At 43.8% G+C, this 14,935-nt stretch overlaps 1 protein-coding gene across 1 annotated transcript in view; it reads right to left on the bottom strand.

Annotated features, from left to right (window-relative positions):
* Window positions 1–285: 285 nt before the first annotated feature.
* COPS3 (COP9 signalosome subunit 3) overlaps window positions 286–14,935 on the bottom strand; it is a 37,128-nt gene continuing 22,478 nt past the window's right edge. Inside the window, exons 6-11 of the mRNA XM_011952154.1 lie at window positions 14,454–14,594; window positions 12,849–13,022; window positions 8,189–8,275; window positions 2,384–2,497; window positions 949–1,029; window positions 286–618 (exon numbers count right to left, since the gene is read on the bottom strand). Coding sequence (XP_011807544.1) covers window positions 565–618; window positions 949–1,029; window positions 2,384–2,497; window positions 8,189–8,275; window positions 12,849–13,022; window positions 14,454–14,594 — 651 coding nt within the window. The 3' untranslated portion in view covers window positions 286–564. The remainder of the gene's footprint in view (window positions 619–948; window positions 1,030–2,383; window positions 2,498–8,188; window positions 8,276–12,848; window positions 13,023–14,453; window positions 14,595–14,935) is intronic.

Here is a 14,935-nt window from a genome sequence, read left to right as displayed (position 1 = left end):
GGTGGTCTGAATTCCTGGCCTCAAGCAATCCTGCTTCGGTCTCCCAAAGTGCTAGGATATTACAGGTGTGAGTCACTATGTCTGTCTGGCTGACCTTTTTTTCTTTTTATTTTCTGAAGACACTGATGACAACTTTTATATTTTTTTAAGATACAAATTTGTCAATGAATAAAAAAACTTTCAGATTCAAATCTTCCAAAAATTCCTAAAATCCAGCTATTTCTGTTCACAGTGAATGTGCTTATTAAAAACTTTTCAGGAGAAAAAAGTGATGCAGAAGACACATTAATGTTCAAGCAACTTAAAACAAAAAGGTAGATTTAATGCAATAACAATAATCTGAGGATAAATAAATCCACGACAGACTTTAAAGTTTGCAAATCTGTTTCCTTTCTTTGCAGAGAGAATGGTTTTCTGAAAGCACATAGGACTGAAGATGTCAAAACAAAATTTAATTTCTTAGTCTCCAGGTGACACAGGCTTGGTCCTCTCTGCTGCCCTCCGAACACTTGCCACTGGCCAAGATGGTAGTTTCTCTTGTTTAGCTCAGGATGGATGTTAGTTTCAAGAATAACTGGATGGTTTGTTTCCTGAATCATCTTCTTGTGAGCCCATACTCTGTAAAGGGAAAGCGAAGTTATGTATTTATGTTTGCTTTTATCGAGGGTTCCCCAGCAGCCCAATAAGCACACCAGTTACCCTGTCCCTCCCAGAACAAAGCCACCCTGTGAACAAGGGCAGGCAATTCCAGGAACCACCATAAGCATCCCTAAGTGTACTTCCAGGCCATCGTTTGAAAATACTCTCAACTAGTATTTCTCCATGACCGTACTGGTAAGGGTTTCAAGAAATACTTAGTAACCGGAAACTTAGTTCCAGTGCCTGATGTGACAACGCTCCTCCTTCTCCACCCAGCCTACTTCTTATAATAAGGGGAACCCTCATCACCTTTTGTACAAACTGAGGGTTCACTGTGATCTCCTGGTCCATGGCTTTCAGCCGCTCATCCAGCTCTATGCACTTCAGCATCTGCATGACAGGCACATTAGAAGGTGGTCAGCGGCAGGTTTAGGTCAGCTGCATCCTTTCTAACTTAGACTGTTCACAAGGGCGCTGTAGGTTCACAATCTCTTGATCTGAAACCCCTGGGGCCACATGGGTTTTGGAGCCAGCGTATTTTGGACTCAGAAAGCTAATACATGTATCATATAATACCCAATATCCCACCCAGCAGGATCTAGGCAAACCTCATACTCAAACACATAGTATCTTTTGCAGGGAAACTGGAGTATAGTCACACTGAGATCAATGAAGACTAGACACCATTTCAGGTGACATTTTGCCATCAAATTTATGTTAAAAAAAACATAGTTTTCTGAGATTTAATATTCAGTTCACTTCACTGCTCAGAGGTAAGTAACAGAGACCACTCACAAAATGCCCCCCTTCAGCCCCCAGAATCAGGACAGCATGCCCTCAGGAGACACAGGCTGCAGCCCAGACTGTTGCCTGAAGGGGACCATCAGGGAGGGCTTTGCTCTTCTCCTCCAGCCACCCCGACTCTGCTTCTCACATAGGGAGAGATGTTTCCTGACCTCCTAACTTGGAACTCCACAGACATTTCAGCAAAAACACAAGGCTCTATGTTGTAAGTGGCCGCTGGGAATAAAGTTATACTAGGCCCTTTAAGTGTTTTCAGAGTTAAGGGAGGTTTTGATGAGCTAGCTGGGATATCTAACCCATCACTTATTTATAGCTATACAATCTGGGAGAGTTTTGATTTTTGAGACAGTCTCCCTCTGTTGCCCAGGCTGGAGTGCAGTGGCACGATCTCAGCTTACTGCAACATCTGCCTCCCAGGTTGCAAGAGATTTTCCTGCCTCAGCCTCCAGAGTAGCTGGGATTACAGGCATGCACCACAACACCCGGCTAATTTTTTATTTTTTATTTTTTTTTAAGTAGAGACAGGGTTTTGCCATATTGGCCAGGCTGGTCTTGAACTCCTGACCTAGGTGATCCACCCACCTGAGCCTCCCAAAGTGTTGGTATTATAGGCCTGAGCCACCACACCCGGCCTGGAAGAGTTTTAAGCAGCCCATTCTGGGTTTATTCTGTTGTTGTTGCTTTTCTTGAGACAGAGTCGCTCTGTCACCCAAGCTGGAGTGCGGTGGCACAATCTTGGCTCACTGTAACCCCCATCTCCAGGGTTCAAGCGATTGTCCTTAAGCAGCCCATTTTGAAATTAACTTTCTAGTAACTAAGATGTTCATAGACTAGGAACTACCTGTACTTAAAACTAAAATTATCCTGGAACACAGAAGCAGTATTTCAAATACATCTCAACCATCAATTAAAAAAATAAAAACCTGGCATTCATGTTTACCTCCTGATCAATGTTATGAAGCATGGCTGGGTTATTATATTTTTCAGGGTTATCATGGAAACTGACCATACCATCCTTCTGGTTAATACTTGCAAAAATCTCACCATCTTCTATCTACAAAACAAAACAAAACAAAACAGGAAAGCAGTTTAGACCTGAATGCTATATGAATAGTCATCCAGTATAATTAGAGAGAAGCATAGAAGGCAACATGAATATAAATAAACTTGTATATTTTTAAGTGCCATGTTTATCCAAGTATTTATTAAATACCTACTATTTGCTAGGCACCATTATCGATGCTAAGAGGTATAAAACTGATACACACGGCCGGGCGCGGTGGCTCAAACCTGTAATCCCAGCACTTTGGGAGGCCGAGATGGGTGGATCACGAGGTCAGGAGATCGAGACCATCCTGGCTAACATGGTGAAACCCTGTCTCTACTAAAAAATACAAAAAAAAATTAGCCGGGCAAGGTGGCGGGCACCTGTAGTCCCAGCTACTCGGGAGGCTGAGGCAGGAGAATGGCGTGAACCCGGGAGGTGGAGCTTGCAGTGAGCTGAGATCCGGCCACTGCACTCCAGCCTGGGCAACAGAGCGAGACTCCGTCTCAAAAAATAAAAAAATAAAAAAAAAAACAACTGATACACACACACACAAAATCCCTGCCCTTGCATTTTTCTTATTGAGGTGAGGTTCACACAACATAATTAACCATTTAATTTAATTTATTTATTTATTTGAGATGAAGGCTCGCCCTGTGCCCCAGGCTGGAGTGCAGTGGTTCGTTCTTGGCTCACTGCAACCTCTGCCTCCCGGGTTCAAGCGATTCTCCTACCTCAGCCTCCCGAGTAGCTGGGATTACAGGCATGTGCCACCACGCCTGGCTAATTTTGTATTTTTAGTAGAGATGGGGTTTCTCCATGCTGATCAGGCTGGTCGTCACCTGAGTTGTCAACTCAGGTGATCCACCCACCTCGGCCTCCCAAAGTGCTGGGATTACAGGCATGAGCCACCACGCCTGGCCATTTTTTTGTATTTTTAATAGACATGGGATTCACCATGTTGGCCAGGCTGGTTTTGAACTCTTAACCTCAAATGATCCACCCGCCTTGGCCTCTATTTTTAATAGACACGGGATTTCACCATGTTGGCCAGGCTGGTTTTGAACTCTTAACCTCAAGTGATCCACCCGCCCTGGCCTCCCAAAATGCTGGGATTACAGGCATGGGCCGCTGCGCCTGGCCTACCATTTTAAAGTGAGCAATTAATTGGCATTTAATGCATTCTACAATGTTGTGCAACCACCATCTCCAGTTCTGGAGCATTTTCATCACCCAGAAAGAGGTCCTAGGCCCATTAGCAGTCCCTCCCCATTCCCTCCTCCTCCCAGCCCCTGGAAACCACCAATCTGTTCTTGTCTCTTATGGATTTGCCTTTTCTGGATATATGAATGGAATCATACACTATGTAATCTTTTGTGGTCTGGCTTCCCTTACCATGATGTGTTTGAGGTGCCCTTGCATTTTTCAACATCAACTGCACTGAGATATAATTTACATTGCCTTTTGTTTTTGAGATGGGGTCTCGCTGTGTCGCCCAGGCTGAAGTACAGTGGCTTGATCTCTGCTCACTGCAACCTCCACCTGCTGGGTTCAGGGGATTCTCCTGCCTCGGCCTCCTAAGTAGCTGGGACTACAGGTGCACGCCACCATGCCCAGCTAATTTTTTGTATTTTTAGTAGAGATGAAGTTTTGCCATGTTGGCCAGGCTGGGCCACTGTATTTTAAAAAGTAAAGCCTAACAGGTTTTCATTTTATCCCAGTGGAAACTATCCACTGATTCTTCAAGGTAACTTTACTGCCACTGGGGATTCCAAGACAGATTCAAGGTCTATATATCATTTATTTGCATCAGTTACTGGGGATTTATTTGACTGATCCTCAAAGCCAAATCTTGCCCATGAAGTCAAAAAGTGAGATACCAATAAAAGTGCCAAACAGGTATTTAATTCCTAACAAGATGTTCCACACGGTGATAATCACTTGTCCATTTGTTAGCAGTGAAACTGCTGGCCTACTCCTTTCTAGCTTTGGAAGGGATAGATGCCAGTTAGTGAAACAGCAACCAACCCAATACATATTATATAAAATGCATAGTTCTCTATGTGATCACAGAGAGCTGCTGCTTTAAGTAGATGGAATGTACCTAGCAAAATTTGGAGTTACCTTCACCACAGCAGCACTATTCATAATAAATAAACCAGAACTGGAAACAACCCCAATGTCTAACTATTTATTTATTTATTTATTTATTTATTTATTTATTTATTGAGACCGAGTCTCACTCTGTCGCCCAGGCTGGAGTGCAGTGGCATGATCTCGGCTCAATGCAAGCTCTGCCTCCCAGGTTCACGCCATTCTCCTGCCTCAGCCTCCCAGTAGCTGGGACTATAGGCACCTGCCACCATGCCCAGCTAATTGTACTTTTAGTAGAGACGAGGTTTCACTGTGTTAGCCAGGATGGTCTTGATCTCCTGACCTCGTGATCTGCCTGCCTCAGCGTCCCAAAGTGCTGGAATTATAGGTGTGAACCATCTCACCCAGCCTATTTATTTTTTTTGAGACAGAGTTTCGCTCTTGTCACCCAGGCTGGAGTGCAATGGCATGATCTCCAGTCACTGCAACCTCCGCCTCCTGGGTTCGAACAATTCTCCAGCGTCAGTCTCCCAAGTAGCTGGGGTTACAGGTACCCACCACCACGCCCAGCTAATTTTTTTTTTTTGTATTTTCAGTAGAGACAGGGTTTCACCATGTTGGCCAGGCTGATCTTGAACTCCTGACCTCAGGTGATCCGCCTGCCTCAGCCTCCCAAAGTGCTGGGATTACAGGCACCACGCTCACCCTGTCCAACTAATTAAAATGGAAAGGTGTATCAAAACACTGGAACATTGTAGCCCTGAAAATGAATGACTACGGCTACATACAGCATCACACATGACTCTCACAATGCTGAGTCAAAAAACCAGATCCCCAGAAAGTATGTGCTGTATGTTTCCTTCTACATTAAGCTCAGAAACAAACACAACTAAAATAGGATGTTAGAAGTCAGGATGGGAACGACCTTTCTAGAGAGGCACAGAGCTAGAAGCAGGCATGAGGGATTATTTTCTATGGTGCTGGTCATATTCTGTTCCTTCCTCTAGGTGTTGGAATCTTTGTGAAAATGTGTTTAGTCATACAGTTAAGTGTACTTTTCCAATGTTTACTTTAAAAAAAGAAAAAAAAAACCCTGCCCTCACAGACCTTTCATTCCAAGAGAAGGGTTTCTAAAGCCTGGCAGTTCTGACATTTGGGAGCATATAATGCTTTGGTGTGTGGGCTGTCCTGGGTACTGTAGGATGTTTAGCAGTATCCCTGGCCTGTATCCATTCGATGCCAGTAGCACCCCCATCTATGAAAACCAAAACTGCCTCCAGATGTTGCCTAATGTCTCCTGGCAGACAAAATCACCCTCAGAGGAGAACCACTGCTCCAGAGCCTGTCAGGGTGTCTGGGCTGGTTAAGCAGGGTTCAAAACTCACAACCACTTTGACCCCTCAACGCATTGCTAGCTTATATGTCCTGTCTGGTGTCATAACCACTCATGTATTTCTTCTCACTCACCACTGAAGAGGCAATTTCTTGGGGAAAGAGTCTATAGCTTACTTATTCTGTGCAACCCCTGTGGGGTTACCAAGATGCTCTTAGCAGACACAAGTCATAGAGGTATGATTTTGTTTGGTGTGTACATGTTTTGAGTGGTAGGTTGAAGCAAAAAACCCTTTAGAACACTTGTAAATTGAACTATCAAAATGAAATGCTGAGCTGGGTGCAGTGGCTGGATCCAGCTGTAATCCCAGCACTTTGGGAGGCCAAGGTGGGAAGGTCACTTGAAGCCGGAAGTCTCAAGCTATGCCTGGCCAACATAGTGAGACCCTGTCTCTACAAACAATTTAAAAATTAGCTGGGTGTGGTGGCACACATCTGTAGTCCCAGCTACTTGGGAGGCTGAGGTGAGAGGATCATTTAAGCCTAGGCATTCAAGGCTGCAGTGAGCCATGATTACGCCACTGCACTCCAGCCTGGGCAACACAGCAAGACCTTGTCTCAATCAATTAATCAATCAATCAAAATACGGTACTCTGTTATCACAAGGGAAACTAGTTTTATTAGGGGGTCATATGATGCTTTGCCTGTCCTGAGCTGAGGACACAGGTTTTCAGTGAACTAAAACCAGATCAGAACTATATACTTATGTAACTGAATAGGTAGGTAGATTACAATACATCACTGTGGCGGGTTATCATCTAGTCATTTAAATGATGCTTATCCAAATTGGGAGTGGATGCCTGGTTGGGGTGGGGCTGAGAGTGGGGAAATGCAACTGGGAGGTGATAAAGAGGGAGTGTCAGGGCGCTGGTGCTATTTCATTTCCTAAGCTGGGTGGCAAGTCCATGGGTGTGTGCTCTGGCCTCCTTTATGTCAGTGCTGTTCAGTGTAATAATCATCATGGACCAAAACCCTCAGCGAGGGAAGAGGCTGAGTCAGAATGTCAGTCAATGATGTCACTAAGCACACTGTAGTTCAGCAAACATTGTTCAGCAAGATTTCTTGCTGCAGCAGTTGGCTAATGTACGTACTGGCAAAAGCTTGTGATCTCATCACAGATAAGCAGAGAAAGTAGCCCTACGTTATACCTCTTCGTATACCCAAAATATTTCATGAGTGTTATAAGGTTTACAAAAATCCTGATAATGAAAATATGTAAATATAGGCACCTATAATACCAGCTACTCGGGAAGCTGAGACAGGAAGAATTGCTTGAACCCTGGAGGCAGGGATTGCAGTGAGCTGAGATCACACCACTGCACTCCAGCCTGGGCAACAGAGAGTCCGTCTCAAAATGAAATAAAATAGAAAATAATGAGTACAGGGCTGGGTACAGTGGCTCACGCATGTAATCCCAACAATTTGGGAGGCCCATGAAGGCAGACCGAGCCTAGGAGTTCAAGCCCAGCCTGGGCAACATGGAGAAACCCCATTTCTTCAAAAAAAAAATACAAGAATTAGTCAGGCATGGTGGCACATGTCTGTAGTCCCAGCTACTTGGGAGGCTGAGATGGGCGGATTACTTAAACTCAGGGAATTGAGGCTGCAGTGAGCCAACACTGTGCCACTGCACTCAAGCCTGGGAAACAAAATGAAGCCATCTCAAAAAAACAAAAAGGAGCACAAATAGGACACAAGCCTGGTATGTATATCATATGAGCACACCAAAACTAGAAACCATATGGACTATAAGGAAATAGACCGAATTGTCAATAGTGGTTGACTTTGGAGGCTCCCCAGCTTTTCTCCTTTTTAATAGTTTCCACAATGAACTTCTGTTACAGGAACAAAAATCCAGTAATTAATTTTTAAAGAAATGAAAATCCAGGCCAGGCACAGTGGCTCATGCCTATAATCCCAGCACTTTGCGAGGCCGAGGCAGGCAGATCATGAGGTCAGGAGTTCGAGACCAGCCTGGACCAACATGGTGAAACCCCGTCTCTACTAAAAATACAAAAAATTAGCCGACCGTGGTGGTGCATGCCTGTAGTCCCAGCTCTCGGGAGGCTAAAGCAAGAGAATCACTTGAATTCGGGACGTGGAGGTTGCAGTGAGCCAAGACTGCGCAACTACACTCCAGTCTGGCGACAGAGCGAGACTTCATCTCAAAAAAATAAAAAAAAAGAAAAGAAAAGAAAAAGAAAATACACTTACCATGTGCAGAACATATTTTTCTGCCTCCTGAGGTCCAGATAACTGCACGCGACTTGCCATATCTTGTAATGACAGAGTTAAAAAGGTCTGAAAGTCAGAAGCAGAATTAGTCACAGGTAGGAACAACGAAGGAAAGACATTTATTAAAATGTGTACAGAGCGGCCAGGCGCGGTGGCTCACGCCTGTAATCCCAGCATTTTGGGAGGCCAAGGCAGGTAGATCACGAGGTCAGAAGATCGAGACCATGCTGGCTAACACAGTGAAACCCCGTCTCTACTAAAAATACAAAAAAGAGGGGCCAGGCGTGGTGGCTCACGTCTGTAATCCAAGCACTTTGGGAGGCCAAGCTGGGCAGATCATGAGGTCAGCAGATAGAGACCATCGTGGCTAACAAGGTGAAACCCCGTCTCTACTAAAGATACAAAAAATTAGCCGGTATGGTGGCACATGCCTCTAGTCCCAGCTACTTAGGAGGCTGAGGCAAGAGATTCAGAGAATTGCTTGAACCCAGGAGATGGAGGTTGCAGTGAGCCGAGATTGTACCACTGCTCTCCAGCCTGGACGACAGAGCAAGACTCTATCTCAAAAAAAAAAAAGGAAAAAAGTGTACAGAGCTCTTCCCATTGATGTACAGAATAAATTTGTGGAGATGACTTAAAACCGATGGGCCGGGCATGGTGGCTCACGCCTGTAATCCCAGCACTTTGGGAGGCCAAGGCAGGTGGATCACTTGACGTCAAAAGTTCAAGACCAGCCTGGCCAACATAGTGAGCCTCCACCTCTATTAAAAATGCAAAAATTAGCTGGTCGTGGTGGCAGGCACCTGTAATCCCAGCTACTCAGGGGGCTGAGGCAGGAGAATTGCTTAAACTTGGGAGGTGGAGGTTGCAGCGAGCCGAGATCACGCCACTGCACTCTAGCCTGGGCGACAGAGTGAGACTCCATCTCAAAAAAAAATAAATAAGAATAAAAACTGATAAACCCAGTGGTTTGTCATCAATTTCCTAGACGAGTAATGAAAAAGGATTAATTATATATATATGTAAACTGGAAAGGAATCCTAGGTATGTACATCATTATGAAGATTTTCATCTTTTGAATTTTGTATTAAACGTATCATCTATTAAATATAATTGAAAAAATAACACTCATCATTCAAAATTCAAAGTACACATTTTTAAACAAATGGGGGAATTAAATAAAAGAGGCTGCACACTTGTGCTACATGAGGGAAGCCAGTGTTTACCACTGCTCTCTTAGGATCTCATGAAAATGACCCCGTTCAGAAACACAATAAAAGCTCTATTCTTAATGGCAGCTGGCAACATTTACAACAATGGCATTTTCAGAGATGGGCATATTAAAGCCCTTATCTTGAAAATTCCTTTTTTTTTTTTTTTTAAGAGATGGAGTCTTGCTCTGTTGCCCAGGCTAGAGTGCAGAGGTGCAATCATAGTTCACAGCAGCTCAAGGGAACCTCCCGTTTCAGCCTTCTGAGTACTGAGACTACAGGTGTGCACCACTGTGCCCAGTTTATTTTATTTTTTTATTTTTTGTAGAGACGGGATCTTACTTAGTTGCTTACACTGGTTTCGAGCTCCTGGTTTCAAGCTATCCTCCCACCTCAGCTCCCCAAAGTGCTGGAAGTACAGGGGTAAGCCACTGTGCCTGCCATAAATTCTTGATGAGCCAATAATTTTAAAACCTACATATACTTTAGTTCAGAGAATAGTACCCAAGAAACTGAAATTATTGCTAACTTTCAGAAGTACACGAGTAGTTTAACACAAACGAAGACTCAAAAGTCAACATTCTAGCCTGGCCAACACAGTGGGATCCCATCTCTACAAAAAACCTAAAAGTAGGCCAGACGCAGTGGCTCATCATGCCTGTAATCTTAGCACTTTGGGAGGCCGAAGTGGGCAGATCACTTAAAGTCAGGAGTTCCAGACCATGCTGGCCAACATGGTGAAACCCCGTCTCTACTAAAAATACAAAAATTAGCCAGGTGTGGTGGTGTGCACCTGTAATCCCAGCTACTTGGGAGGTTGAGGCAGGAGAATAGCTTGAACCCAGGAGGCAGAGGCTGTGGTGAGCCAAGAATGCACCACTGCACTCCAGCCTGGGCAATACAGCAAGACTCGGTCTCAGAAAAAAAAAAAAAGCAGGGTCAAGAATAGAACATAGAGTATGACCCCAATTACATATAATTGGGAGACACTATGCATACACGTAGGAAAGAAACAGAGAAGAGGAACCTAGAAAAACATTTACTAAAATGTTAACACAAAGTAATATTTCAATGTCAGAAGTGGCAGATTTAACCCACCCCTAGTTGCCTTCCATCCCAGCCATGCCATCACCTACTGATACAGTCTACCTGTTGAGGCTTCTTTGGATTTTCTAGTAAGAAAACTTGGCTAGAAAAATCCTTTGATGTTTCCCCCTTCTTTTCATTCTAGCACTGGGACATCATGCCAAAAATGGAGCAGCCACTATCACAGATATAACCTTCTGACTAGCTATGTACTTTAAAGACACGGTTCCTGCCCACCATACCTTATGGTAGCCCTTCCCAGGTCCCTTCAGCAGGCAGTGCTTGTGAGCTCAGTGTACCACAATCCACCACTTCGTGTCAACACACAAAGGACCCAGGACCTTGATGACTTTGTAAGTCACTGCCCCAGCCCTGGAAAGACCATTTCAAGTTGAGACTCTTCCTGTTTGATCAAAAAAAAAATTTTTTTTTTTTTTTTTTTGAGATGGAGTCTCACTCTATCGCCTGGACTGGAGTGCAGTGGTGCAATCTCGGCTCACTGCAACCTCTATCTCCTAAATTCAAATGATACTCCTGCCTCAGTCTTCCGAGCAGCTGGGATTACAGGTATGTGCCACCACACCCACCTAATTTTTGAAACTGTTATTTAATTTTCATTTACTATTTTGCAATTTAACATCTTTTGTAACATGTACTATCTTTTATGTTTGTTAGCATTTGGGTTCTTTTATCTAAACCTCAATTACTAGTCACAAACAGAGTGCAGCTGTTTTTTAATGGCTACCTCTTGGTAGGGAAAGACAGAAATGTACTTAGTATGGTTCTGTTGGCACTTGGGCCAAAAAGAAAATTTCACAGAGAGAATTAGGCTGCTTGTTATTTAAGTCTCTTAGATCCTGGTCTTTTAAACCTGTAGGTCAAGTTGGTTTTTCTGGCTCACAAATTATACTGGTTTTGATCTTTTGAGTTGATTTCTCTTTCATGTTCTTCATTTTTCTCTCATAAATTAACTTTTTACAAATTCACTACTGATTTCCTTCTGTTAGGAAACTATGGCTAGTCTTTCTACAGCATTTGGAAGGATTCTATTTCTTGGCCATTGACCCTCTCCTCACCTTCCTTCCTCTTCTCCTTAGGATCCTTGATCCTTGTATAAGGTCTGCCCACCTCAACAGCCACTGGGCTAGGGGAAGTCACCTCTCCCCTAAGTCCTCACATAGCCAAATCCATCAGCCTTTTCCATTGCTGGGTAGCCTAGCAACAAACAGCCCCTATTCTGGTTCCTTGGCTTTTCCCCAACCATCCATCACCATGGCTGACACAAGGCAAAGGATGTGCACAGGAACAGATGCGCCGTGTTCTCAGCAGCTGTGAACTGTGCATCTCTGTTCAGATTTCTCAAGAGAAAAAAACAATCCTCTATTTGTTGAGCTATAGGATTCCTGTAACTTGCAGCCTATACCTTCCTAAAACACAAAATATTTCATTTTTCATTATTTTTCTGTACTGTTTGAACATTTGATATTAAGCACATTTTCTATAGTCAAAACCCAGCATGTTATTTTCATCTTGAAAATAAAAATTATATAATTGGCTTACATCCTAGATGTCAATTGCACAAAGTTTGTACAACCCTGGCCTAAATGGTAATGTCCAAGTAGTACTATGTTCACATAAGATGTTCTCACTGGCCAGGCGCAGTGGCTCATGTCTGTAATCCCAGTACTTTCGGAGGCCAAGGCAGGTGGATCACATGAGGACAGGAGCTCGAGACAAGCCTGGCCAACATAGTGAAACCTTGTCTCTACAAAAAATACAAAGTGTTAGTTGGACGTGGTGGCTCACACCTGTGGTCCCAGCTGCTTGGGAGGCTGAGGTGGGCAGATCACTTGAGCTCAGGAGACAGAGGTTGCAATGAGACAAGATCACGCCACTGCACTCCAGCCTGGGCAACAGAGCAAGGCACTGTGTCAAGGGGGAGAAAAGAAAAAAAAAAGATTTCTTATAGAGATCAGCACAGCCAGACAGGTTGCAAGGCTGGTCACAACGCATTGAGGTCTGCATCACTAGCATCCCTCATCTGCCCTGCTGGAGCTGCTGACCTCTCTGAGGCTGCCTTTCACTGTCTCCCAATGTAGCCGTGGTCTCCTATCTTTCTTCCTCTTCACCTGCTCCAAATACCCTGCTCTAGCCCTGAAAAGACCAAAGGTATAAATCAAATTCTTTCTAAGAAGCCAATTACAAGAGAGTTATCTCTCAGCACAGAAATCCTGCCATGCTTTATCCCTGTACCTGCTTCCTCAGCTCTGAAAAGGGCGAGAAAGGGAAACATGGCCCCCAGGGTGTCAGGAGCTACCCTGTGAAGGTGGCGCTTTCCTCACCTTTGTTAGCCTCTGAATATTCTTCTTATAAAGAGATGACAAGCATTGCTTCACCAGTCCCATGTTGTTATCACGAGTGAAAGTTTCACTGTGCTTATTCACCAGGTTTCGGAGTTCTGAGGGGTTGTTGGTTGAATACACTTGTGCTAACTCGTGGTATGCATTGCTAAGAGGCTAAAGATGCAAAGGAGGGAAAAAATCAGATTAGAACTTCAGAAGAGGCCAGGCGTGGTGACTCTCGCCTGTAGTCTCAACACTTTGGGAGGCCGAGGCAGGCGGATCACCTGAGGTTCGGAAGTTCAAGACCAGCCTGACCAACCTGAAGAAACCCCGTCTTTACTAAAAGTACAAAATTAGCTGGGTGTGGTAGCACATGCCTGTAATCCCAGCTACTTGGGAGGCTGAGGCAGGAGAATTGATTGAACACGGGAGGCAGAGGTTGTGGTGAGCCGAGATCATGCCACTGCACTCCAGCCTGGGAGACAAAAGCAAAACTCCGCCTCAAAAAAAAAAAAAAAGAAAAAAATTTCCAAAGACTCAAATGTGTATAGGAAGCAAAAACACACTTACATATTATTTTTTAAACCAGTATATCCCATGTTGTCAGGTAACAACACACTGTTACCCTACAAATTATAATTCACCCAAAGCAAATGCCTGGTTTTTAAGACCAAGTGGAGTAATTTATTTTCAACAAAATTTTGTAGTACAGATCAAGTAGTAACACAGCAGGTGAAAACCCACTGAATTTAGTGAAGGCACACGTCTTTATCAGTGGTTCTGTTTTTCTACTGATAAATCATATAGACAAGAAAGGAGTCAAAACATTCATCATTCCCAACTCTCCCTCTCTCTTTCTCACACCTCACCAGATGCAATGGGACAATCTGCTACTTCCGCTAGCAAGAAAGAAGACGGGGCCAGGTGCCACGGCTCATGCCTGTAATCCCAGCACTTTGGGAGGCTGAGGCGGGTGGATCATGAGGTCAGGAGATCAAGGCCATCCTGGCTAACACGGTGAAACCCTGTCTCCACTAAAAATACAAAAACTTAGCTGGGTGTGGTGGCACACGCCTGTAGTTCCAGCTACTCAGGAGGTTGAGGCAGGAGAATCGCTTGAATCCGGGAGGCAGAGGTTGCAGTGAGCCGAGATCACACCACTGCACTCCAACCTGGGTGACAGAGTGAGACCCCATCTCAAAAAAAAAAAAAAAAGAAACAAAACAAAATAAAGGCCAGGCTCAGTGGCACACACCTGAAATCCCAGCACTATGGGAGGCAGAGGCAGAAGGACTGCTTAAGGCCAGGAGTTCAAGACCAACCTGGCCAACACAGCAAGACTCTGTCTCTGGGGGAAAAAAAAAATCAACTGTTACAGGAGCTTAAACATCTACAGCTGTAAGTACCTAGAGCACAAGTTTGAAAACAGGTTCCTGAGAAATATTCCATCCCAATCAGGTAATGAGAATGTCTGCTAATCTGAAGCTGTTAGGAGAACTAAATCACTATAAAACCAAGTTACAGAACTGTATCATTGCAATTTCTTGATATGCTCAACATGCTCACGTAAGAAATCAGTTTTATGTAAAAAAAAAAAAAACTTACCTTAATGAATCTACCCACAATTTGAGATGTATATTTTGGTAGCTGTTGTACTTTGCCAAGTAATATCAAAGACACTAAAATATACTTTTTATATGATTCCAACATGATATGACTGACTGCCATGGCAGGAGTAGTTATAGCCTAGGCAAAAGAAGAATGCTTACTGTAAAGAGAACATACCACAGTAGCAAACAGCAATCAACCACATGTATCACATTAATTATAAATCAGTAATACTTTTTAAACTTCCCATTATTTTTATAACAGCCTTGAGATATAATTCATTTTATTTTATTTTTATTTATTTATTTATTTTTTAGAGACAGGGTCTCACTCTGTCATCTAGGTTGGAGCGCAGTGATATAATTATGGCTGACTGCACCCTCAAACTCCTTGGGTTCAAGCGATCTTCCTGCCTCAGCTTCCTGAGTACCTGGCACTATAGGCATGGGCCACCATGCTTGACTAATTTTAAAATTTTT

The sequence above is a fragment of the Colobus angolensis genome, unplaced genomic scaffold, assembly GCF_000951035.1.
Source record: "Colobus angolensis palliatus isolate OR3802 unplaced genomic scaffold, Cang.pa_1.0 Scaffold335, whole genome shotgun sequence".
Lineage (NCBI taxonomy): Eukaryota > Metazoa > Chordata > Mammalia > Primates > Cercopithecidae > Colobus > Colobus angolensis.
This window is presented reverse-complemented; position numbering and strand designations above follow the sequence as displayed.